At 42.8% G+C, this 24,706-nt stretch overlaps 2 protein-coding genes and 1 pseudogene across 3 annotated transcripts; all 3 read left to right on the plus strand.

The window, feature by feature from the left end:
• Nucleotides 1-3,446: 3,446 nt before the first annotated feature.
• LOC139376954 (mitochondrial ribosomal protein L54) lies at nucleotides 3,447-5,378 on the plus strand. Its single transcript, XM_071120018.1, has 3 exons — nucleotides 3,447-3,647; nucleotides 4,374-4,530; nucleotides 4,733-5,378. The coding sequence occupies exons 1-3, from the start codon at nucleotides 3,464-3,466 to the stop codon at nucleotides 4,863-4,865; spliced, it is 474 nt and encodes a 157-aa protein (XP_070976119.1). The 5' UTR covers nucleotides 3,447-3,463; the 3' UTR covers nucleotides 4,866-5,378.
• Nucleotides 5,379-6,287: 909 nt separating this feature from the next.
• LOC139416767 (uncharacterized) lies at nucleotides 6,288-11,362 on the plus strand (annotated as a pseudogene).
• Nucleotides 11,363-14,970: 3,608 nt separating this feature from the next.
• Nucleotides 14,971-24,483, plus strand: LOC139377028 (scaffold attachment factor B2-like). Of its 2 annotated transcripts, XM_071120110.1 has the most exons (19): nucleotides 14,983-15,249; nucleotides 16,118-16,208; nucleotides 16,316-16,380; nucleotides 16,487-16,669; nucleotides 16,794-16,856; nucleotides 16,975-17,020; nucleotides 17,784-18,213; nucleotides 18,946-18,992; nucleotides 19,133-19,242; nucleotides 20,705-20,854; nucleotides 21,010-21,083; nucleotides 21,526-21,658; nucleotides 21,760-21,902; nucleotides 22,039-22,350; nucleotides 22,653-22,793; nucleotides 23,055-23,097; nucleotides 23,232-23,323; nucleotides 23,431-23,547; nucleotides 23,724-24,483. In XM_071120110.1, exons 1-19 carry the CDS (start codon nucleotides 15,085-15,087, stop codon nucleotides 23,845-23,847), a joined length of 2,529 nt encoding a protein of 842 aa, XP_070976211.1. In that variant the 5' UTR covers nucleotides 14,983-15,084; the 3' UTR covers nucleotides 23,848-24,483. The 2 variants fall into 2 exon arrangements, with proteins under 2 accessions (XP_070976249.1, XP_070976211.1); XM_071120148.1 differs by lacking the exon at nucleotides 22,653-22,793 and having other exon boundaries at nucleotides 14,971-15,249.
• The last annotated feature ends 223 nt before the right edge of the window (nucleotides 24,484-24,706 follow it).

Consider the following 24,706-nt stretch of genomic DNA (forward strand, 5'->3'; position numbering starts at 1 on the left):
AAGCACTCCAGGGCTACAGATGTGAGTGCTAAGGGTCGGTAGTCATTGGGCAGGTTACCTTAGTGTTCTTGGGCACAGGGACTATGGTGGTCTGCTTAAAACATGTTGGTATTACAGACTCGGACAGGGAGAGGTTGAAAATGTCAGTGAAGACACTCACCAATTGGTCAGCGCATGCTCACAGCACATGTCCTGGTAATCCGTCTGGCCCTGCAGCCTTGTGACTGTTGACCTGTTTAAAGGTCTTACTCACATCGGCCTTTGGAGAGCGTGATCACACAGTCTTCTGTAACAGCTGTTGCTCTAATGCATGTTTAAGTGTTACTTGCCTCGAAGCGAGCATAGAAGTAGTTTAGCTCGTCTGGTAGGCTCGTGTCACTGGGCAGCTCCCGGCTGTACTTCCCTTTGTAGTCTGTAATGGTTTGCAGCTTCTGGATGAGCATTTTCTTCTTTGCTTATGGCCTTATACAGCTGGTTGAGTGTGGTCTTAGTGTCAGCATCGGTTTGTGGTGGTAAATAGACGGCTACGAATAATATAGATGAGAAGTCTCTTGGTAGATAGTGTGGTCTACAGCTTATCATAAGGTACTCCACCTCAGGCGAGCAATACCGTGAGACTTTAATGTTAGACATCGTTCACCAGCTGTTATTAATGACACTTTCCTGGTGGGTACCATTGTCTACCTCATAGCTTTCTGACAGAGCTCCCCACCCTCACTCGTATTGATCGCCCAAAAATCAAATGTATCCAGTTAAAAACCCTTTGTCCAACCCCCATGTTATCCAGCTTGATATGTAGGCCTTCCTTCCACATCATATCACGAGCCATCTCTACATCGAAAAAAATGGCTACCACCACCTCTTTATTTGCCTGTGCCTTAAGTATGCCTGACTCGAGACACAATACAGGTTCCATCGTTCCCCCTGCCTTTCCTGAACCCACTTTGATCTTGTGACAGTCCTCTACTCTTCAGAAAGTACATCAGTCTTTCCGTTATCATCCTTTCCATAATTTTACATTCATGAGATGTCAACTCTATCGGCCTATAGCTTGAAGGACTAGTATGGTCTTTTCCAGGTTTCCGTATTGGCACCACTACCACCTGCTTCCAACTTCCAGGCAGTTCTAGCTAATGCTCTCTTCATCTAGGCCAATGTAAAAGGTTTATTCAATGTATCCCCCACCATCTCTCTCTGATCCAGGACCCCCCGGATGTCCTCCAATACTCCCTCTTAGCTGTAATTATGGTATGTTTTCAACATTCTGAAAGCCCTTTTCCTACTCTTCACTGTTTCTCTACACTCATCACTCCACTATTGGACTGCGTTACTCTTTCTCCCCTTTGTACCAATAGGAATCACCTGCCTTGCAGCTCCTACATTTGCTCCTCTTATTGCATCGACTGTTTCTATAGCTGAATTAAGATCTACCTGAGACAACTCCTGTTCACTCAACTCCTGAAACCGAACCCACTCCGCTTTCCCAAATATCCATCTCCTCAATCCATTTCCTACTAATTCTTCCTCCCTCATTCCAACAGTACATATGATAGGATAGTGATCACTGCCCACTGCAGATTCTTCCAAAACCTTCCAACCACATCTGCCTGCCATTGAACTTGAGATCAAAGTAAGATCCAGAGCAGATTAATTTCCAGTTACTGGGTCAATCCTGTTCCCCAGCTGTCATTAAGACTCACAAGCCCTTTCTCATCCAGTAGTTTCTCCAACACTTGTCCATTTACCTAAGTCTGTCACCCTCCCAAGAGTGTACTATGAGTATTAAAATACCCAATCCACATTACCCATCTCCCATCTGGACCTTCTACATTCCCAAGGACCCGCAACTCCAGTCTCTTACACGGGTTGTAAAAGTTCACTATTACCATATTCCCCCCTCCCAACCACACCACCACCACTACATACTCCTGTTCCACTCCCTCTCCCACACACCTATTAGGGATCCCTCACTTTATAAAGGTAACACACCCCCATCCTCTCCCTGCCACCTTATCTCTACGGACTGCAACATAACCTTGTATTACAAAACCTATAGTAGGTTTTAGCCATGTCTCCTGGAAACATATAACATCAGGTTTGGCTGGTAACTCCTGAATAAACTGGTTGAACTCTTGCCCATCAGCCATCAAACTTCTGGCATTCCATTGAATGATTAACACCATAATGCAAATGAACCAATACATGATTCCTGGCTGGACTGATTCTCAATCTTATTGAGGTCACCCTGTACATTTTCCCATGAAGGTACTGTGATCCCAAGATACCTCACTGCCTGCTCCACTATGTACTCTCCCCCATTCTGCTCCCTTCATCATGCCCAACCTACATCCCAATTGGCCCTGGAATACCTGCTCTTCTAGGTGCCCCGATTGTTTCTGTGTGAACTACCTTCACTGCTTCTGCATACGAGATGTTAAGCTCACTCCTCACCTGCTGCACTTCCCACCTGTCTTTTCATCACTGAACAACCCCCATATGCTACACTATGGGCACCCCCACAGTTACAGCACTTTAACTGGACCCCATCTCCCCAATGCATGTTCTCCCCCACACTTCGCACATCTCCTTTTGCCTTTACACACCACAGCTACACACCCAAACCTTTGACAGTTATAGCAATGCAATGGTTTCGGAACATATGCTCCCACATAGTAACTCATATACCCAATCCTAAGTTTTCCTGGCAATACCAGATCCTCAAAGTTTAGTAGCACTGACAAGCTATCCACCTTCTTCCTTTCTCGTGTAATAATGCCCTTCACCCACTTCCGTCCAGTTTGATCCGGCATGCTACTATCAACCACACGTTTACATACCTGCTTGAGTTTGAGTGCCAACTCATACTGTTTAGCATTGAAACGCACCACCACCAAACTTCCATCACGAAGAACTTTAGCAGACACAAACTCTTCTACTCCAAATCCCTCATCAACGCGATAGGCCTCACCACCGTAAGTCCACCTTGATCCTTAAATTTCACCAACACCTTGAACTCCACTTCTCTCAGTACAACACTGTGAACCAAACCTGACCTCATCATCACTACTCTCCTCTGACAATACCTGCAAAGGCTCCTCAGGCTTCCTCTTCTTCTTAACCTTTACTCTTACTATACTTCTACTTTTTTCCACTCCATCACTACACTCCATCCCGTCCTCCTTAACTACTAACCCCTCTACCTTTCCATCCATCTCTGATCCAGTCACAGTCCAGTTTTGATCAACCACCTACACCAGATTTCTGTGTCAACCTGTTGTTGTGGATATCTTCCTCTCTTGATGTTATGCAGATTAGTTTAATGATTGGTACTTTGCTTTCGCATAGAGGCATATTGATCGCATGCATTCCTCCAAGCAGGTGGCAGTAACGTGCAATAGAAAATCAGCGACGGCTGATACGCTCGTTTTTCCTTAGAGGAAGAAGTTACCCGGAAGTGGCGATTATGAATGTCAAAGACATGCATGGTGGCCATTTGTGTTATCCCTTACCGCAAGAAAGGATGGCAGGGTACGGATTATTCTGCTCTACAATGAGAATTAAATGCTTTGCGACCAATACACCTGTGAGATTTTGTATGAGTAACCTGTTGTATAGAATTCCGACGTGTGGATATGCAAAGAAAGTTGGTAAGTAAATGGCGTCTGTAAAAATCCTTCTCCCCCACAATAAAATGGTGCGGTGGATAATATGTTTACAAGAAAATGTCTCTAGCTAGCTAGTTACCATTAGAAAATATAACTGGGTGATGAACCCAGGAACAGGTAAATTACAGGCATGATGAGCAATGTTATTTCTTTGATTACAGTATGAATAATTATAGCACCAATATAGTGAGGTAGCTAGCTACTTGCTATGTACCACAGTTCCTGTCATAACTTCCTGCGTGAATGCATGTGCAATCAAAATAATTATTTCACACCCACCCACTGAATCATAGTATCTGCCTTGCTTTTGCATGTTATCTCTAACTGTGAAGTTTATCTCAAGGCACTGGATCTTTAGAATTTAATCGGAGTGTTTCCTTGCCACTTAGCATTCAGGACAATATCTTGAGCCAATGATGTTAAATAAATGCTATTGCATTTCCAGATCAATTAATCGGTTAATAAATGTAACTGTTTGTAAGACTTGTAAAAAAAATATCTATAAATGGAAACAATTTCATATATGTTTCTCAAAAACACTGGGAGAGATGGCTAGAACAAAGCAGAGACTAGAACAAAGCAGAAGTCCAATCTTGTTCATGTTCTTTAACTCATTGTTCCATGTTTTGTAATAAGACCAGTGAAAGCCGTGCTAAAGTATAGAATGAGTCATAACCTGTTTTCATCCCAACTTACTTTCTCTCCCAGCTGCCAAAGGGAAGGGCAAGGGTATGGTGAAAGATGTGCTGAAGGGACCGGAGGTTTGTAAGGACCCTGTGAAGCTCACCTCTCACGCTGTTGGAGTCAACATTTTTAAGCAAGGAGACGACCCTGCACTGAAACCTCCCGAGGAGTACCCAGAGTGGTAAGTGCTCAAATATGGTACTACCTTGAGAAGATGGCTGGAGATCAGTTATGTTTTTCTGGGATATTTTATAAATGCTCAACTTCATGTCCATGAATAGCAGGTTTTGTTTTAAACATATAATGTTATTAATTAATAATTACAAAGCATTTCATATGAACAATTTAAGTGACACCAAGCTGCTACCTCTCTTGCCTCCCAGGCTGTTCCGGTTGCAGCTGGGTCCCCCAAAGAATATCCACGAGCTGGAGCCAGATAGCCATGAGTACTGGAAGGTCCTGAGGAAGGAGCACATGTTGCGCTTTAACAGGTTACACAAAGGGAAGAAGCTGTAGGACCCAGAGCCAGTGAAAGAGAGCCCCTCGGTGATCAGCTGCTCTCTGCAGATCTGTGTACACCAGACACTACAGCATAGCTGTAACCTGACCGACTCAATACTGTCAGTCAGTATGTAATCTTTCTGCTGAAAAGGAATCACCAATCAACTTGAGAACTTGGACTTGTTGTAAGTAAAGTCAAAAAGAAAGACCTGGATTTTTTATTAATCTTAACTTTTGCCTTTTGATTTCTTATCTCAAATGTTACCATCTATAAGCTTCTTTGAAAAATATCACACATTAAATTTTCACATGTTATGTGAGAGTAGGAGTTTTGATTCACATCTTGCAGATGGCATCTGGAATACTCTGTGATCGATGCATGGCGGTGCTAGATACTTTCAGAAAAATGAAGGCCTTGTTTATTCTTGTCATTTATCAGTGAACACCTGAATAAATACATGTTGAGGTCTATTTATTTCATGCAAGAGTTTGTCTATCGATGGTGAATAAACATCATTCTAAATTCAATGACTGTTTCTGTTTTTATTATTCTTTTTTATTATTTTGATTAATCTGCAACATGTGGTTGTTTGGAGTTTGTTGATCATTCCAAGCTTCTCTGGCTGAGTTCACAATTCTGATATTTTTTCCACTAATTGGTCAAGCACATCAGATCTTTTCTCAACAGCTCTTTTCCATAGCTGATCTGATGGGTTGGTGTGAATCTATTGGCATAGATAGAGAAGGTGAAAGTAGGCTAAACTTAAGATGAGATTGGCAAAGGCAAATTACTGTAGGCTACTTCTGAGATAAACCGAACTCTACTAGTTCAGAAATCTCTGTCTGTTCTTCTGTAAATTATTGAACAACTTATCTAATCGAAAACATCATCGGAATCGGTAAAGAAGCAGGGGTTTATATGCTTTGAGATAAACATAGTAGTTTACGTGGACGAAGAAATTAATCTTAGGTTATTCCGTAAGCAGTAAGCATCTGAATAGAACGCAAGTAAATGGATGCGCTTTCAGTTTTTTGGTAAATTCGGATAAATAGGCTACAGCAGTTGGCAGATATTTATTTGTTATAATCTAATGTGTTAATCTTTAGGGGGTAGATCAGCTTTTTTGTGTATACATGTTATAGCTTTTAGCTAGGCTACGTAAAATCAAACCAGATGTTATTTTTGCATGCTTTGCATACTAATCACTAAGCGTCAGCAAGTGAAAGTTGTGACAATGTGTCTTCTGTAGTGTTCTGCCATCACAGCCACTCAAGGTGTGACTGGCACCCTTGACTCTGGATTACCACTGTTGCAGTCGAATTACCGCTTAAAATTGTTTTAATTTGAGAACTGTGAAAACTAGGATCAATAACCATTATTTACAATTGTTATTTCCCTCCAAACAACAGTATTGTTTAAAGACAGATTAGAGATAGATGACTGGTGACTGGAATGGGATTTTAAGTGAAGGAGCTCGGAACAGGTTAGCTGACATGCTGGACAATGCCAAATGTGGATGGCGACAACTTGCCAATGTTATCACAGCAATTTCGATTCCGCTGCAGGTGAGACTTTGAAATTAAACACTCAATATTAAAAACATTGACTCATAATCATTACAGATTTGATGTTGATATGTAAATCCATACCTCATATTCTTCACAGAAGAATCTTTGTCATCTTTACCCAATGATAACAGTCAACCTGTAACTTTTTAATTTGTGATGTTGTGAAGCTGTGGAAGTCTGAAAGATGGCATAAAGACCCATGGAGAGAATGAGTGTTTCTCCTGACCTGACAGGGGTTTGCCACCATTGATTGACAGTGAGAATGATATGATCAGCTGTTCGTTCCAGATTCTCAGCCCTACAGGCAGCCCCGGCCGCTACCTCCTGGAGAGACTGTCTGAGCGCTCCTTCACCCTGGGCTTCCTGCTGCACTGCTTGAAGACAATGGAGCACCATGACGCTGTCCAGTACCTCACTGCCACAAATAGTCAAAACCTCAACAAATTCCTGACTCTCTTTCTCTGAAATATGTGACATATAGTCCAGCTCCATTTTGGCAAAACATCAACACTACAGGCATCTTCTCAGTCATCTTACCTGGTGTGTGTGTTTGTGCGTGCGTGTGTAGTGATGGAGCTGATCCAGCTAACAATGCAGCCCAAGGCCCAGCATGCTACAGAGGGAGGCAGGTGGTGCTGGTCTGTAAGGCCAGTGGTCCTACTGCTATTGGCTACCAGTGGTTCAGAGGCAAAGAAGAGGTCAGTCCGTTGCATATTGCAGTCATTATATACCCAGTTCCGACATACAGTGAGAAGTGCTTTTGATTTGAGGAAAGCATTTTAGACATGCAACACACAAAACATGAAGAAGATGCTTCCATGCCACTGGGCATTGAGTGAGATAACAGGTTCTGGGTGGAAGCAGTCCAGAGCTGGTCCTTTGCCCTTTAACCCCAACCTACCATGGACACTGCACCTGCAGGTTCAAATATGGAGAGAGCTTCATCTTCTCCCAGTGTGCACATGTCCGCCTGGTACGGTCAGCTAGCTCCAGCGCAGTTAACTCCATGATAAACTGTGATATGAGAACATAATAAGGTAATGTACATGACTGCTTGCTTAGCCAGTACCACTTTCTCCTGATTCGACCCATATCTGGCATGAACTCGGGACATCTGCCAAAATGCGGCGTGGTTCAACTATAACACTGACATTTTGCCAAGTCAGAGATGAGTGGCCGAGCCCGAGACGTATGAGGACAGGAGTGTACACATCAATTCAGGTTACAATCACTGATTCATAAACCCTTTTTGGTGTTTATCAAATGGCACGGTATGGATGCCAGTGTAGCCTAATAGTAACTGAAGTCTGGACACTGACTGTAGCCTCACATGTAGCCTATTATAATGTTAACTCCTGCAGAATTAAGTGTTCCTCACAGTAAAATGATAGACCAAATGTACATTTTGTCTCAGGAACATGAGTGGAGAAATATTATTTCTTTCTTTCAACATCTTGAGAAAATGCGATCGCACGCTTAGGGACCTGTTGTGTAGTCTAAACGTGCAATTTCATTCAGCTATATAAAAGATTAGAGTATTTCATTTTCAACCACATAAAATATGCATCCAAGACGAACTGAAATACTAAAAGAAAGGTGTTGGATCGTTTTCACAGCTTCTCATTTTCTTTAAACCAGTCAAACGGATGTCATTTGGAAATCTCCCTGGTCCCCAAACGTCCTCGCTCCATGAGAGAAGCAGAAATGAAAGAGAAAGCTTTACCGATGTCAACTAGATTGTTGATGATGCATTGAACATTCTATCAATTTCTGACATTATTCTGATGAGCAAGGTTTATTTAATATTCTGGACGAGCATCAAGTAATAAAAAAAGAGAAGCTACATGTACCTAATTACAGACAAGTTGACTAACAAATAGACTACCAAATGTCGGAAATTATAAGCAGAAAAGTGTAATATTCCAGCACCTCCTGTCTTTCAGCTGTCCCTGAGTAACATGCGCAGGTAGTCTACATGAGCCTTTTGAAGTAATTGTTTGACAGTCAAATGAAAACGTCATGACTGGTTGTGTTTATGCCACATTAAAAGGTAGGCTAATACATTTTAAAGTTAAATTACAAATCTTTACTATTAGGCCCACAGAGATCCTATTAAATGAATAGGGATTTTATATGTAATTCTATGATTAGGCCCATATTACTGTTCAAAAGTTTGGGGTCACTTCGAAATGTCCTTGTTTTTGAAAGCAAAGCAAAAAAATGTGTCCATTAAAATAACATCAAATTGATCAGAAATACAGTGTAGACATTGTTAATGTTATAAATGACTATTTTAGCTGGAAACGGATTATATTTAATGGAATATCAACATAGGCGTACAGAGGCCCATTATCAGCAACCATCACTCCTGTGTTCCAATGGCATGTTGTGTTAGCTAATCCAAGTTTATCATTTTAAAAGTCTAACTGATCATTAGAAAACATTTTTGCAATTATGTTAGCACAGCTGAAAACTGTTGTCATAATTAAAGAAGCAATACAACTGGCCTTCTTTAAACTAGTTGAGTATCAGCATTTATGGGTTCGATTACAGGCTCAAAATGGCCAGAAACAAATAACTTTCTTCTGAAACTCGTCAGTCTATTCTTGTTCTGAGAAATGAAGGCTATTCCATGCGAGAAATTGACAATAAAATGAAGATCTCGTACAATGCTGTGTACTACTCCCTTCACAGAACAGCGCAAACTGGCTCTAACCAGAATAGAAAGAAGAGTGGGAGGCCACGGTGCACAACTGAGCAAGAGGACAAGTACAATAGAGTGTCTAGTTTGAGAAACAGACGCCTCGCCTCACAAGTCCTCAACTGGCAGCTTCTTTAAATAGTACCCGCAAAACACCAGTCTCAACGTCAACAGTGAAGAGGCGACTCCGGGATGCTGGCCTTCTAGGCAGAGTTTCTCTGTTCAGTGTCTGTGTTCTTTTGCCCATCTTAATCTTTTCTTTTTATTGGCCAATTTGAGATATGGCTTTTTCTTTGCAACTCTGCCGCCTAAAAGTACCTCCTTCACTCAAATACACGTATCACAGAATGTGTTATATTAAGGCCTTTGAGGTGAACAAAGACGATATGTCCAATGGAATCTTCATCAGTTTCCTCAAACAGAGAGTCATGGAGGACGAGAAGGTCACAGTCATGCTGGACAGGGTGGCTAAAGGTATCACTATTACTGATTACATTCAATATATCTTATAAAAAAAATACATATTTCAAAGTATTGTAACATCATGAATACCAATCTTTAAAAATGTCTGTTAATGTAGTTTCTCTGTTTGGTTCATGTATCTGTACAGACAGGGGTCTGTGTGAGATCACGCGAGTGCAGCAGGCTCTAGAATTAAGCAGTAATCTGTCTGAGCTACGTGCTCTCACTGACCGCATCCAGAGCTCTTGCTGGTCAGAGACCACCTCAGCACGTAACCTACAGTGGGCCATAGCACATAGTGAGACCTTTGGCTTATTCACCATGCATGTTTCAATCAAGGTACATTAGTGGAGTGACCAAATGGGTTTTGAAGCTGGGTCATCTGTGGAAATCAAGATAGCATTATCCCTCTGAGCTAATGCTCTTGGAGCTGCTATGAGTTCAGGTAGAGCTAAGTAAGCACTGCATAATGGCTTCAATAAGCATTGCCTGTCTCTGTCCAGTTCTTCCAGAGAGCCGTAACCTGCAGTTTGACTGTGGCGTGAAGGTGTAGCTGGGCTTCGCAGCAGAGTTCTCCAACATCATGATCATCTACACCAGAATATTGGAGAAGACCAAGGACATTGGGTCCTGCTTTGCCAATCTCACAGACTTCGCTGAGGTTAGCTGCTCCATTGTCAAAATATGTTCAATAGTCTTCCACTGCTGCACAATCTGGCTTGGTGACCCTATTAAACATAGCACAGTAATATGTTTCTGTCATGTAGACATGTAATCTTACTCGTTCCTGTTTCCTATTGTGTTCTTTATGATGGCAGGGTTTGGATATGGACCTGAAGATGGGTAATCAGGAGAACCTCCTAGATGCAGGGAGTTTACTGCCAATGGACATCCTTCTGCCCACAGAGCTTCCAAGCCTCTACACCCGCCTGAAGGGCGTACAAAGACTCAAGGTGAGAGTTCAAATTACACACTGACTCTTGGCGGTTCCACAAAACAGTGGGACCAGTGTTAGTATTGGAAATCCAAATTGGATATCATTGTTACCAGATTTGTCAAAATCAAATAACATTTAATTTTATACATGCACCAAATACAACAGGTGTAATTTTTACTGTGAAATATGTACTTACGAGCTCTTTCCCAACGATGCAGAGTTAAAAATAAAAACAATATATTGGAAATGGGAGAGCCCAGCAACCCTGTAGGAACCTTGTTGAAGGTGATTATGAATCCCTTCTCTGTGTAGGCCTGTGGTTTATATGAGCTATGTGACTATCCCTTTTTATGAGCTCTGATGCATCTGTCTTAGCTTGTTCTCATTACAGAAGGAGCTGACATTCACTGTGTACCTTCAGTATCAGTATACGAACTTGGATGAGGAGGTCCAAGAAAAGCAAACTGTCATTGTGGGCAAACCACTGGTATCCAAACTAAATCTCCACGAACCTCGGCTTCCCCGCTCCAACTCAGCCTTCTCCTCACTTGACCTTCACTCATTCAGCCATTCCTCCTCCTTCCCAAAGGGCTTTGGGTCAAGCTTCCCTGCCTCAGATACTTCCTGCAATGTCTCAGCCTCCACCTCCTGGTCATATTACTCTGAGCCAGGCGAGTCTGTCATCCCATCTTTCACTGGGAAGGTCAATCTACAGGTAGAGGATGACAGTGCAGAGTTGTTTGATTCTGACGCACCTCAGCCTCTCACAACAACCTACCTCATGGTCAAGTAGAGGACCTCACATATTGGTTCAGTAACATGCAAAACTTCCATTCATGTTAGTCGTGTCAATTTGTGGAACGTAAGCGTGCGACCCATTCCGTTTTGTCTACAGACATACACATTAACTTATTGTGCAACTTATTGCTCTACTGTATTTTAGTCAATGCCACTCCGACATCGCTCATCCTAATATATATTTCTTAATTCCATTATTTTACTTTTAGATTTGTGTATTGTTGTGAATTGTTAAATACTACTGCTCTATTGGGACTAGGAACACAAGCATTTCGCTACAGTACACCCGCAATAACATCTGCTAAATATGTGTCTGTGACCAATCAAATTGGATTTGATTTTCATTTGAACTAGCATTACAACAAATTGATCCTATAACCTGCATTGTTTATATGTTAAAGGATACAGAGATTAAAAAATAATAATAATTGTAATGGGTGTTTGTGAAAATTGTATAAAAACATAGTGCGTTTTCTATAGTTCAAAGCAGAACCATTACATTTCGGGCATGGTATTATTACATTATTTTCACATTGTGGTATGAAATATTAGTCATTAATAAAAACATAAATAACTTATTAAACCGTGTTTTTGAACATTCAGATTTTCAAATTTCCCTTTAATACTATATAAACAAATACTTTCCTAACAAGGACACTGCCCGGGATGGTGGTTGGAAGAGCGTGCTTGTTTGAAATGGAAAAGTGTTGCGGTAGCTTTTGATAAAGAAGAACATTAAGACGAAGCAGCTGCTTTATAAGCGGGATGCACTGTTGAGCACTAAATCCTGAGGGTTTCATGCTGATTGTATGGAGATTGTGACAGCTGTTTAAATTGCATCCCTTGAGAAGGCAAGAACCAGATGTATGTCAGGAGAAGTGCAGTATTATCATAAGGAAACGTATACTTGGAATACAGAGGAGGAATGGAGGGGGAAAAAGAGAGGCAGAAGAGGTCTAAGAGAGAGAGGGAGGAAGAGGGTGAGCTTGAGTCAGTTCCAAATGGTGAAAAAAAGGGAGATGGTTTGTTCTTTAACAAACCATGGTAGAAAGTGTAAGCAGAGTGAGCTGAAGACAGGAGGAGAAATGGAAGTGAATGAGGTCAAAGTATCGAGGTGGTAGGTGTGGTGAAGTTCTCGGAGCCTGAGGGTCAGGATAAAGATGAGTCTGTGATAGTAGAAGTGAAGTTTTTGGAAAAAGTGGACCCCTGCCTTTTGGCTGATCCATTTGTGGTTTCAGGGTGGGTGAAAACAGAGTTGGGTGCTGTGGAATCGGTGAAGGTAACCAGAAGTGGTCTTGTGATAATTGTTTGTGTTTTTGCTGGTCAGAGGGAGAAGGCGCTCTGCATTAATCGAATGGAGGCGAGGAAATGTGAATTGTTTTGCTCTCAAGAAAAGCGTGCCAATGAATGGAGTTTACTGGGGTAGCAGTAAATGTAAAAGTTGACCAACTGAAGGGGAAGATCCCAGGTGTTTGTGATGCTAGTTGTTTGGTGCGACGCAGACAGGTTGGCGTAAGTGGTGAAAGTGAAGAGTCATTGTCTGTTCTTTTGAGTTTTGATGTTGAGTCTTTGCCCGACAAAGTTATGTTACGATATATAAGTTATCCTGTACAAGCTTTTGTGCCGAATATATTACATTGTTGCAGGTGTCAAGCTTATAGGCTTGTGGCAGCAGTGTGTAGGATGGAGGTTCCTAAGTGTGAGAAGTGTGCAGAAGGCCATGAGACAAAGGAATGTGTATCAATGGGGAAAGTAATGGTATGTGCTAATTGTAGGGGTGCCCATGGGGCTGGGTATCAGAAATTACCCGTGCGAGAGAGGCCGGTCGAGGTTTCCAGGGTTAGAGTAGTGCAGAAGTTGTCATATGCTGAGGCAGTGAAGTACCTGTGTGTAATCAAGTCTCCGTATAAATGCACCTGCACTGTGATAGTCTCAGAGGTCCGTTAAAAGCACAGAGAGCATCATGAAGAACAAGGAACACACCAGGCAGGTCCGAGATACTGTTGTGAAGAAGTTTAAAGCCGGATTTGGATACAAAAAGATTTCCCAAGCTTTAAACATCCCAAGGAGCACTGTGCAAGCGATAATATTGAAATGGAAGGCGTATCAGACCACTGCAAATCTACCAAGACCTGGCCGTCCCTCTAAACTTTCAGCTCAAACAAGGAGAAGACTGATCAGAGATGCAGCCAAGAGGCCCATGATCACTCTGGATGAACTGCTGAGATCTACAGCTGAGGTGGGAGACTCTGTCCATAGGACAACAATCAGTCGTATATTGCACAAATCTGGCCTTTATGGAAGAGTGGCAAGAAGAAAGCCATTTCTTAAAGATATCCATAAAAAGTGTTGTTTAAAGTTTGCCACAAGCCACCTGGGAGACACACCAAACATGTGGAAGAAGGTGCTCTGGTCAGATGAAACCAAAATTGAACTTTTTGGCAACAATGCAAAACGTTATGTTAGGCGTAAAAGCAACACAGCTGAACACACCATCCCCACTGTCAAACATGGTGGTGGCAGCATCATGGTTTGGGCCTGCTTTTCTTCAGCAGGGACAGGGAAGATGGTTAAAATTGATGGGAAGATGGATGGAGCCAAATACAGGACCATTCTGGAAGAAAACCTGATGGAGTCTGCAAAAGACCTGAGACTGGGACGGAGATTTGTCTTCCAACAAGACAATGATCCAAAACATAAAGCAAAATCTACAATGGAATGGTTCAAAAATAAACATATCCAGGTGTTAGAATGGCCAAGTCAAAGTCCAGACCTGAATCCAATCGAGAATCTGTGGAAAGAACTGAAAACTGCTGTTCACAAATGCTCTCCATCCAACCTCACTGAGCTCGAGCTGTTTTGCAAGGAGGAATGGGAAAAAATTTCAGTCTCTCGATGTGCAAAACTGATAGAGACATACCCCAAGCGACTTACAGCTGTAATCGCAGCAAAAGGTGGCGCTACAAAATATTAACTTAAGGGGGCTGAATAATTTTGCACGCCCAATTTTTCAGTTTTTGATTTGTTAAAAAAGTTTGAAATATCCAATAAATGTCGTTCCACTTCATGATTGTGTCCCACTTGTTGTTGATTCTTCACAAAAAAATACAGTTTTATATCTTTATGTTTGAAGCCTGAAATGTGGCAAAAGGTCGCAAAGTTCAAGGGGGCCGAATACTTTCGCAAGGCACTGTATGTACCAGTAAAGAGGGATAGACCAATAAGTTATATATGTTTCAGTAAGATTGGATTTTTTGCATTTATAGCGATGGTTATCAACTGTATTGCAGGGATGGAACGTAAGTCGCAGAAAAGGTTGTGGTGGCAGCTGCAGAGAGGTATTTGTGTGTGAAACTTGACATCAGAAGAGTTACAGGGTGTGTTAAGTAGTGATGTCCCATCCTTTCAGGTTCTTGGCATGAGGTAGGATTAAATAGTGGAGTATGGTGATGTTATTTTTTGTGAGTGTAGTGTTAGATTGTCGGGTATTTGTTTATCAGGTAAAGTATAAGAGAGTTGTATTCCAGTCTAGTAGGTGGCGGTAATGCAGCATTTATTGGATGCCAACCGCCGTTAAACTTCATCGAAGAGGAAGAACACTGCCACCTACTGTCCTCTGGTACAAACTGTTGTGAAAAAAGGCATGCGCAGTGGAATGTCCTTTTCAAAGTACGCCATTTTGTAACAGTAGACCGCCTGTTTTCGCGCAAGAGAGCAGCTATTCGGTGATTGCAAACACTTTTTTGTTGCGTTTTCTCAGTGTAATAATGGCTGAAAACTCTTCGGCAGGAGAAGCTCGGTCTGTTGAGATTCCGGAGGGAGCGATTCGCAAATTGTCGGAGTTGAGAGTCATTGACTTAAAAGCCGAATTAAAAAGACGAAATCTGGACACCATTGGCATCAAGAGTACGCTGACTGAGAGGCTGAAAAAGGTAGACATGCTAACTAGTAGATGGATAGCTGTGCTAATGTGCTTGGTATTTTGCCAACTGAGATGACCTTTCGTGATAATTCCACAATTAAGTGGAACCAGTATAATTGAATTAGTTAATATAATTATCAATAGTTAGCTATAACCACTAGTATTAGCTAAATTTGATATTTACTCCAAATGGAAAGTAAACGTTAGTGAACCATGGCCTTGCGTGGCGTTAGCCACATGGTTCCCTTTCCTCGAGTACCCCTACTCCGTATTCTAGAACTAGCACACCCAATTCAACTACCAAACGTCTTGGTGGTTAGTTCTACCATTTGAATCATACGTTCTAGTTTTAGAATACATAAAGTACGTTGAATGGAGGAGGGTAACTTACTGAGAGGTTAGGGCGGCGCACAAATGCCCCAGTGTCGTCCGGGTAATGGGATTGTTTTGCCTGGGGGGCATTATAAGTAAGCCGTCATTGTAAATCATATTTTGTAATTAACTGACCTGCCTAGTTAAATAAAATAGAGGTTTGCGAAACAGCTAGCTGGTTCGAATCCAGGCTGTATCTAAACCGACCGTGATTGGGAGGCCCATAGTGCTGCACGCGATTGACCCAGCGTTGGCCGGTGTAGGCTGTCATTTTTTCTTAACTGACTTGCCTAGTTAAATAAAGGTAATATAAAGATGTATACATAGCTAGCTAACGTTAAGTAACAATAATTCCACCAGCCAGCACCCTTGTAGCCTATAACTGACCACATAGCCCTGTGTTTGATAGCCAAATTGGCTTAACTCCTGAAACCAGATCTAACATAGTTGGCTAGGTAGCTAGATAACATCATTCATTCATCATGTCATCATCAATTTCTCCACAGGCGATTGAAGAAGAGGGTGGAAATCCAGATGAGATGGAGGTTGTTCTCGATGGAACTCCTAAGAAGGCACTGGCTAAACGGACCTCCAAAGGTATGTTAAAGGAGTGGGAGCAAAGGTCTTAAGTCAACAATAATATCTTGAAGTAAAGATAAAATATATTACAGAGAGACTTAAAATGAGACATTGCTCTTCTGCAGGGAAAAGACAGGAGAACGATGAACCAGAGGACTGCACCATGGAGGAAGATTCGGGTGATGGGCAGGTGTGTATCAACCGTTGAATCACCTGGTTTAATCTAATGTAATCGCTTTGCTCTACTGTTAGTCTCCCTGGATAACAATCTATTGATGAATTCACTTCCCTTCAAGGATGACATGGAGAACATGCAGGACATGGACATCCTGGATATGAATGTGCTTGATGAAGCTGAGAATGACAACGGTATGCCAGGAGAGGAGGAGTATGACACGGATGAAGTCCTGAATGAAGATGAACAGGACATCGGCATCTCTGGCTTTACTGGGCCAATGGGCAAAGCCAAACCTGAAGAGGTGAGACACATGCGCAAGAGTTGTGGAACAGTCGTGTCTAATGATGTTTCCAATATTATCTTACTTGTTTGAAATGTTGCACCATGCTGGTGTGTGATTCTTTTTTTCCTCTTTCTAAAACTAGGATGTACAGCCTAAAGTAGCAGACATGGAAGATAATGATCTCACTTGCCCATCAGCTAAGGAGGTATAGTTGGTCATTTGTTTGTAGTTGGAATGAAAACACACCGAGTGACTGTAAAAAGCCATTTGTGGTTGGTACCGACCAATGTTACACTAGATACATTTTCCCTTTATTTCTTTAGGTTCAAGAGAAGGTTCCGGGTCCCGAAGACTCAAAGGAAGAAATAGGTACCTTTTGAGAAGTGGTTGGAAGTTCATATGAATGCACACTTTCCTTTTGCAGTGTAAACCTTGGAATGCAAGTCCTTTAGATACAAAGTATTGCTGTGGTTGGTCAGAGACTGGAAATCCAAAGATAATTGCTGACTGTGTGTTGATGCTTGTTAACTAAAATTGTTAAATACTCACATTTATTCTGTCCATTTTTGGCACCCTCCTATTATTAACACAGAACTGGTTAACAATCTGAAGCACAGAGCCAGTAATTAAAGATGTAGTTAGTGAGATGTTGCAAGTGATATGCAGTGTTTTTAGGTTGCCACACAAAGACCCAGAAGAAAAGAAGACCGAGGCCCATTTGAAACCAACCATTCAAAAGCCTTTTTAGGACTGACTAATATTCTCACTGGACATGAGACTAATGGAATTCTGAATTCGATGTCACTTACCACATTATGGACACTCATGAAGTCAGCAATTGCATGAAGACGGACCTTCCTTGTGCCTCTGCTGATCTTGTGGCTTTCTTCAGATCAGATCTTTTTCTACCTTGCGATCAGGTGTACTGAAATGGTCGACTTGAATGAGGAGTTATACTGCTTGGTCAGTCTCTTTGGTTTTTCCAGTCTCTTGTTACGTGTATATCTGTGTATACATAGTTCAATGACAGCGGAGGGCCACGTCCTTTTCCAGCCTTGCCAGTTCCACGTTAACCATTGCTGTGTTTCAGAAGTAATTAAACTCTGCCATTCTATTCCTGTTAAATCCGTAGAAAATGAGAAAGTAGCCGGGTCTTGTTTATCTGAGCCACTAAATGAAGAGTGCCAGGAGCCACCAACTGAAGATCAAGGCACCATCGGGGACACGATCAATGTTGCAGAGGAAGACGATGTGTGCGACACCACTAATGCAGAGGAGGCCATCAATGTAGAGACTGAACTGTCGACTAGCGACAAGGACGTTGCTAAGCTAACTGAACGTCAAATGAAAGATGCTGAGAACACGCAAAATGTCCCGGAAGAGACCGTTGACACTGAAAGTACTCAGGCTGTTAGTGTAAACGAGCAGGGCGAAAGCGCTGTTGATTCTGAAATGGTTTCTAAGGCTGAGGGTGAGGAGGATGACAAGACTGAAGAGAACGCTGCAGAATCAACGGCAGTGAAAGAGTCCTCTTCTGTTGAGGGCGATGATCAGAAAAAGAGGTTTGTTGTTTTCTGTCTACTAGAACAATGGCTATCTGTTGCATTGGCTCCTTTTTAGCAAGTTTTGGTGCTCTTTTGGAGGCAAAATGGTCTGCGCATTTGTCAAGTTTTCATTTTGTCATTCCCCACCTATACCTCACCTCTTAACCATCATAAAGTAATGTATAGATGCGGTAAAGAGGTCAATGGAACTTGACCAAAACAATGGAAACGCGTGGGGGAAAGATCCCAAATCTCCTCATTGCCCCCCCCCCCCCCCCCCCCCCCGCAAAATTACTCTCCTTTCAGGCTATTTGTGTTTTTTTACACTATTAGGTCAAAATTGGAGTTTAATGCTTGTGTGGATGTCAACCCCAATGAATGTTCTTGTCATCTTTTCCAACTGCATTACAGCTTACACGAACAGGACTTAGCATTTAGCAGTCACTTCTAAACCTGAACATGCACTGCTACTAAATGTAATGTAGCCCAATCAATACAATTGGGCACCGTTCCGGCATCCTTCTAGCCCTCATGGTCTACGTTCCATTGACCTCTTTACTGCATCTATTGGGAGTTTCTTTGGCCATCTAAGGCAGCCTAGTGACATTGATACCAACCCAAATCACTGATGTTGTTTATGTTGGGGATAATTCCTGTGTGCACAGAGTAAGTATAATTAATCTGGATGAGACCCCCTCCCCCACGTCTTCTAAGTTACAAATATTCATTGTGTGTTCTCTTTGCCTTTAGTTCTGATGAGGAAAAGGGTAGCAAGCCTGACTCAAAAGAGGATAAGGGTAAGCGTGAATATTGTCCCCCTCTATCATTTTGTGATTGGGATGTCCATTGTAGATAATGTGCTCTCACCTGAATGAGGTGCTGAATCAGCTCTTGAGTTGAATGTCCACCTTAGTCATGTTTGTCTGTGTTCCAAAAGCCCCTGCAGGCAATGCTCCAGCTAGTAGTGGCAGAAACCTGTGGGTTAGCGGGCTCTCCTCCACCACCAGAGCGACTGATCTGAAGACTCTGTTCAGCAAGTATGGGAAGGTTAGTATCCTGAGGAGAAATACCACCACTTTTGGTGTATGTGCATGAATGTACACTGAACAAAAATATGAATGCAACATGTAAAGTGTTGGTCCCATATTTTATTTCAGCTCATCTCTGAACATCTCTGAAATGTTCCCTACGCGCAAAGAAACGTATTTCTCTCAATTTTGTTTACATTTATCCACTTGATGTGGCATATCAAGAAGCTGATTACACAGGTGCACCTTGTGCTGGGGTCAATGAAAGGCCACTCTAAAATGTGCAGCTTTGTCACACAACACAATGCAACAGATGTCTCAGGTTTTGAGGGAGTGTGCAATTGGCATGCTGACTGCAGGAATGTGCACCAGAGCTGTTGCCAGATAATTGAATGTTAATTTCTCTACCATAAGCTGCCTCAATGTCGTTTTGGAGAATTTTGCTCTACATCGACCATCCTAACAACGGCAGTCCGTGTGTAACCATGCCAGCCCAGGACCTCTACATCGTCTGATAATAGCCACCCGGACAGCTGATAAAATTATGGGTTTGCACAGCTGAATAATTTCTGCACAAACTATCAGAAACCGTCTCAGGGAAGCTCATCTGCGTGCCCGTCGTCCTCACCAAGGTCTTGACCTGACTGCAGTTTGGTGTTGTAACCGACTTCAGTGTGCAAGTGCTCACCTTCGATGGCCACTTTCACAGATAAATCCCGGTTTCAACTGTATGGCGTTGTTTGGGCGAGCAGTTTGTTGATGTCTACCTTGTGAACAGAGTGCCCCATTGGGTAGTGGTATGGGTAGGAATAAGCTACGGACAATGAACACAATAGATTTTTATCAATAACAATTTGAATGCAGAGGTACCGTTATGAGATCCTGAGGCCCATTGTCGTGCCATTCATCCGCTGGCATCACCTCATGTTTTAAGCATAATAATGCATGGCCCCATGTCACAAGGATCTGTACACAATTCCTGGAATCTGAAAATGTCCCAGTTCTTCCATGGCCTGCATACTCTCCAGGCATGTCACCCATTGAGCATGTTTTGGATGCTCTGGATCAATGTGTACGATCAACCTGGTCTTCCGGTTTCCCCATCAGTCTCCAGAAACTTCGCACAAGAGTGGGACAACTTTCCACTCCACAATCAACAGCCTGATCTACTCTATGTGGAGATGTCGTGCTGCCTGAGGCAAATGGGCACATCACAGTGACTTGTTTTCTGATCCACTTCCTTCCTTTCATTTGTAAGCATCTGTTGGTCACACAACTTGTCTGTATTCCCAGTAATGTAAAATCCATAGATTAGGGCCTAATGAATTTATTTAAAATGACTGATTTTCATTATGAACTGTAACTCAGTAAAATCTTTGAAATTGTTGCGTTGGTCGGAATAATTGAAGATGTTCTTTTGGCGCCCACACACACACTTTCCCTGCCCAACAATTAGGGTCCTATCATTCTCCGTCCCTCAGGTTGTTGGTGCTAAAGTGGTGACTAATGCCCGGAGCCCCGGTGCTCGCTGCTATGGCTTTGTCACCATGTGTTCCACAGATGAGGCCACCAAGTGCATCAGCCACCTGCACAGGACAGAGCTCCACGGGAGAATGATCTCTGTTGAGAGGGTGAGGGTCATTATCTACCACCGTGCATATCAGTTGCCTTTGAGACTGACCATTGCTGTACACAACAGTAAACCTGTTGTTTCTCAAATTAATGGGTTGCCTTCATTCAGAGAAGGTTTGACCATTCTAATCTGTCACTCTGACCTCTGTTCCAGGCTAAGAATGAGCCTGCTGGGAAGAAACCTGCTGACCAGTCTGGCACCGATGGGAGACACTCCTCAGACTCCAAGTAAAAGCTGAGAACACATCATTACACATTAAGTTATTATGTATGTTATGTCATGTAGTCTGTACAAGGTATGACAGCAATCCATGCTTTGGTTTAATTTCCCTGGCAGTGGCTGGTACTGTTTCCAATGCAAAAGTTTTTGCATTTGTCGCACAAATCCCATTCACATCATGGGACTGATATTAGCATTTTTCCCACGCATGTTCAAGTCACCTGACTTTGGTGAGCTTCACAATCAATTTTAAATACATACGGATGATTTGGACGTGTGAGAAATTCGTGCCACAAATGCTAAAATGTTAGCATTTGGAACCGTGCCAGGGAAACTAAACCAAAGCATAGATTTTAGTCATACCATGTCCATAGACTGCTTACAGGGTAAGGAAACCAATGTCACTTTGTAGTTTGGGTGAACTATTCCTTTAACATTTTCTCTATCCAGGTCCGATGCAAACAAGGACGAAAAGGCTGAAGGGGAAGTTGGGAAAGATGGAAAACGCAATGAGAGAACAGTGGTGATGGACAAGTCTAAGGGAGAGCCTGTTGTCAGCGTGAAAGCCAAAAGCAAAGACCGGGTAAGATACCCACATGCTGACCTCTGTGCTCCATCTATTGAACTTTCACCTCAAACTTATTTGAAAACTGGTTACGCTACATGATCTGTTATTCAATCCAGAGCACCAACAGTCGTGACCGCAAGTCTGCAAGCAAAGAGAAGGATATACTGTCATTTGACCAGATCAAGGAACAACGTGAGCGAGAGAGACAGAGACAGCGGGAGAGGGACATCAGGGAGGTGGAGAGACGCAGACACTCTGGGTGAGGAGTTGCTCTAGTTGCAGGACATTTCACCTGAAGCCAGCTTGTTATAACAGTTGGTAGTATGCTTTGAAAAGGTACTCGTCGTTTAAAGTGGGATCAGCTAAAAATATCTCTGGTCCTTTGTTTGGTCCAGTGAGCGCGACCGCGGCAGTGGTGCAGACGGCCGCACGGAGCGCGAGCGTATCCGCCTGTTCCGGGAGAAGGAGGAGCGTGAACGCCTGCTGCGTAAGAGAAACTGGCTGGAGGTGGAAAAGGAGCGGCTGAACTTTGACCGCTTGGAGCGTGAGTTCCTGGAGCGCGAGCGTCAGCGCGTGGAGTATGAGCGCCGGCGTGAGCAGGAGAGGATCCAGCGGGAGAGGGATGAGCTCCGCAGGCAGCAGGAGCAGCTGCGCTTCGAGCAGGACCGCCGGCCCCTCAAGAGGCCATACGCCGACGTGGACAGCAGGTAGAAATTTTATCCCCCACCCCCCTCTCCATAGCATCAGTACCCCCCCGGTTTGAATTACCAGGTCGCTAGATTTTAGTTTATTTTTACAGGGACAGTGCACATTAATCAACGTTTCAGTTAAAGTGACGGTTTTAGCCAACCGGCTAATTTTCACCCGCAGTCCCTGGACAGGTTTTTAGATCGATAGGGCCAAAACGTCAGCGCCTATAGATCTTCAGTATGCATGCCTGTCATGTAAAGGTGTGCGTGGTTTGAGAATACTTTATTGCGACTGACTGACAAAGACCTGCTGCTTGTAGGAAAGACAACTGGCAGGACAACAAGAGGCTGGCTATGGATGACCGCTATGGGGGGCGCTCAGACTTCGGTCGCCAGGAGCGCTACCAAGACTTTGACCACAGGGACCGCAGTCGCTACCAGGACGATTCCGTCATTGACAGGTACAGAGTAGACTAAGGTTATTTGCCGCGAGCTGACACCAGCTGTTATGAAGGTTTATGACATCATTGTCATTGTGTAGCCCTTATGGGGGGGTCAAATATTTTTAGACTGATTCTATAACAGATGCCTATATGTATACTTATGTAAAAAGTAGTATTACTGGTCAACTGCTTGTTGGTGGTGAATTTGTAGTTAGTTATATGCCACATGCTTTGATCAATGCTGGATGTTTGTTTAATAATCTGAGCTCTTTCCTGTAGGAGGGACACTTCACGGGCTGTGGTTGCAGACCGGGATAGTGCGGTAAGAGACATGGCCATATGTATGCATTGAGGTTCTTGTAGTACCACCTCTGTTTTTCAGCATTTTCTCCCATTTAGTGGCTTTTTAATCAGGTACACATTTGTTTGTTTTTAATCATGCTTCCCTCTCGGCAGCACTTCTCCGACCGTACCGAGAGGCACGGGAGGGACACTCGTGACACCTGGACCGCTGCAGGAAGTTATGACAAGCGTACTATTAATCCAAGGTCAGCTTGATTTTGGATAGCTTTGACAAGTTTATTTACCTCTCACCAGTTGGAGACCAACGTGTGTTCTGCACTTCTCTGCGTCAACTGTCCGCTGTTTCTTTCAGGGTGGGCCGTGACTGGGACTCAGGACGAAAAATAGATGGGGACCGAACATGGCAAACAGGTCGGGACGGGGGCATCCCAGGCCAAAGTCACATTGGGGCACGGGGAGGAATGGCAGGGTAAGTTGAAATATATAGCATTATTTACTGTTTTCATCACACGCCAGTCAATGTAGGATTAGGAAATGTGGGGCCAGATGGATTCATCTTTTGAGCCAGGTGCAACTTTTATTCCCTCCAGTTAGGACGAAAACCTTTTAGCAATACTGATGCTTAGTGTCTTATCTCACCCACAGTCGTGGTGGAGGCTACATGCCAACGGGGACCTCCCAGTCCCTCTCTGGAGCTCTGAATCGTCAGAACCAGATGATGCAAGGCAGTGGGATGCAGGGTGGCGGGGCATTCGGTCGCCGCTACTGAGGTCTGAACACCCTTGTTCCCAGTCACACGTTTAAGTGTATGCAAGTGAAACCGTCTGCAGCTTGTATATTGCTCACGGAAGCTTCGTGAATTCAGATGTTGCTTTTATAGTCCCTTTGACTTTCTTTCCTCAAACTAAGACACGATTGAACTGAACATCTGAGTTTTAAATGTCTCTGATCAGATCATCCATTGGTTTTTCATTCGGAGTGTCCTTTTTGTTTTCAAATTGATTGGATTTTTTTTATTTTCTATTTTTTGTGTATTTTAAGTGATTTGTATGGGTTTGAATTTTGGTAGAAATGCTCAGGAATGCGTCTGCTTAAACCGTTTGCTAAAACCTGTGGGGAACTTGGTTGCGGAGAAGTACGAACCCATTAATGATCATGATTGTTTCAGACTTAATTTCAGTAACTGTCATTGTCTTTAGTTTTTGTACTTAAACAACTCTTTTTCAGACTTTGTATTGACACTGTAACTTCTTCACAGAACAGAAGTACATGTTCACAATAGGAACCACAACCGTGTCAGATTCAACTGCAGTTGTACTATACCACTGGATGGCACCTGATGGCTATTTTTCTGTGAAATGAAAATGCTGCCTAATAAAATTATTTTTGCAGTGCAACTGCTAAACAGTTTTTTGATGTCTTTCTCATCATAATAACAATATAATGATTAACATTTACCTGTCAAACTTGATTAACAACAAAAGGATCATGGTAGATGTATAACTCTCCACAAATCCCAATAGAACAGTGGGCTTATAAGAGCTCAGGACTCTTCATGCAACCAGAAAAAGAGAAAGGACACAATCCTTGTGAAATGTGTTTGTGTGTGTGTATTTCAGGTTATCTGG

Source organism: Oncorhynchus clarkii, chromosome 1 (assembly GCF_045791955.1).
Source record: "Oncorhynchus clarkii lewisi isolate Uvic-CL-2024 chromosome 1, UVic_Ocla_1.0, whole genome shotgun sequence".
NCBI classification, from domain to species: Eukaryota; Metazoa; Chordata; class Actinopteri; order Salmoniformes; family Salmonidae; genus Oncorhynchus; species Oncorhynchus clarkii.

Excerpts from the sequence above, each read along its gene's own strand:
- LOC139377028 (XM_071120110.1), top strand. The coding sequence starts at position 15,085 with ATGGCTGAAAACTCTTCGGCAGGAGAAGCTCGGTCTGTTGAGATTCCG. Across the intron at positions 18,993-19,132 it reads TGACTCAAAAGAGGATAAGG|CCCCTGCAGGCAATGCTCCA; the intron begins GTAAGCGTGAAT and ends GTGTTCCAAAAG. Across the intron at positions 22,794-23,054 it reads GACGATTCCGTCATTGACAG|GAGGGACACTTCACGGGCTG; the intron begins GTACAGAGTAGA and ends TCTTTCCTGTAG.
- LOC139376954 (XM_071120018.1), top strand. The coding sequence starts at position 3,464 with ATGAATGTCAAAGACATGCATGGTGGCCATTTGTGTTATCCCTTACCG. Across the intron at positions 3,648-4,373 it reads TGGATATGCAAAGAAAGTTG|CTGCCAAAGGGAAGGGCAAG; the intron begins GTAAGTAAATGG and ends TTTCTCTCCCAG. Across the intron at positions 4,531-4,732 it reads CCCGAGGAGTACCCAGAGTG|GCTGTTCCGGTTGCAGCTGG; the intron begins GTAAGTGCTCAA and ends CTTGCCTCCCAG.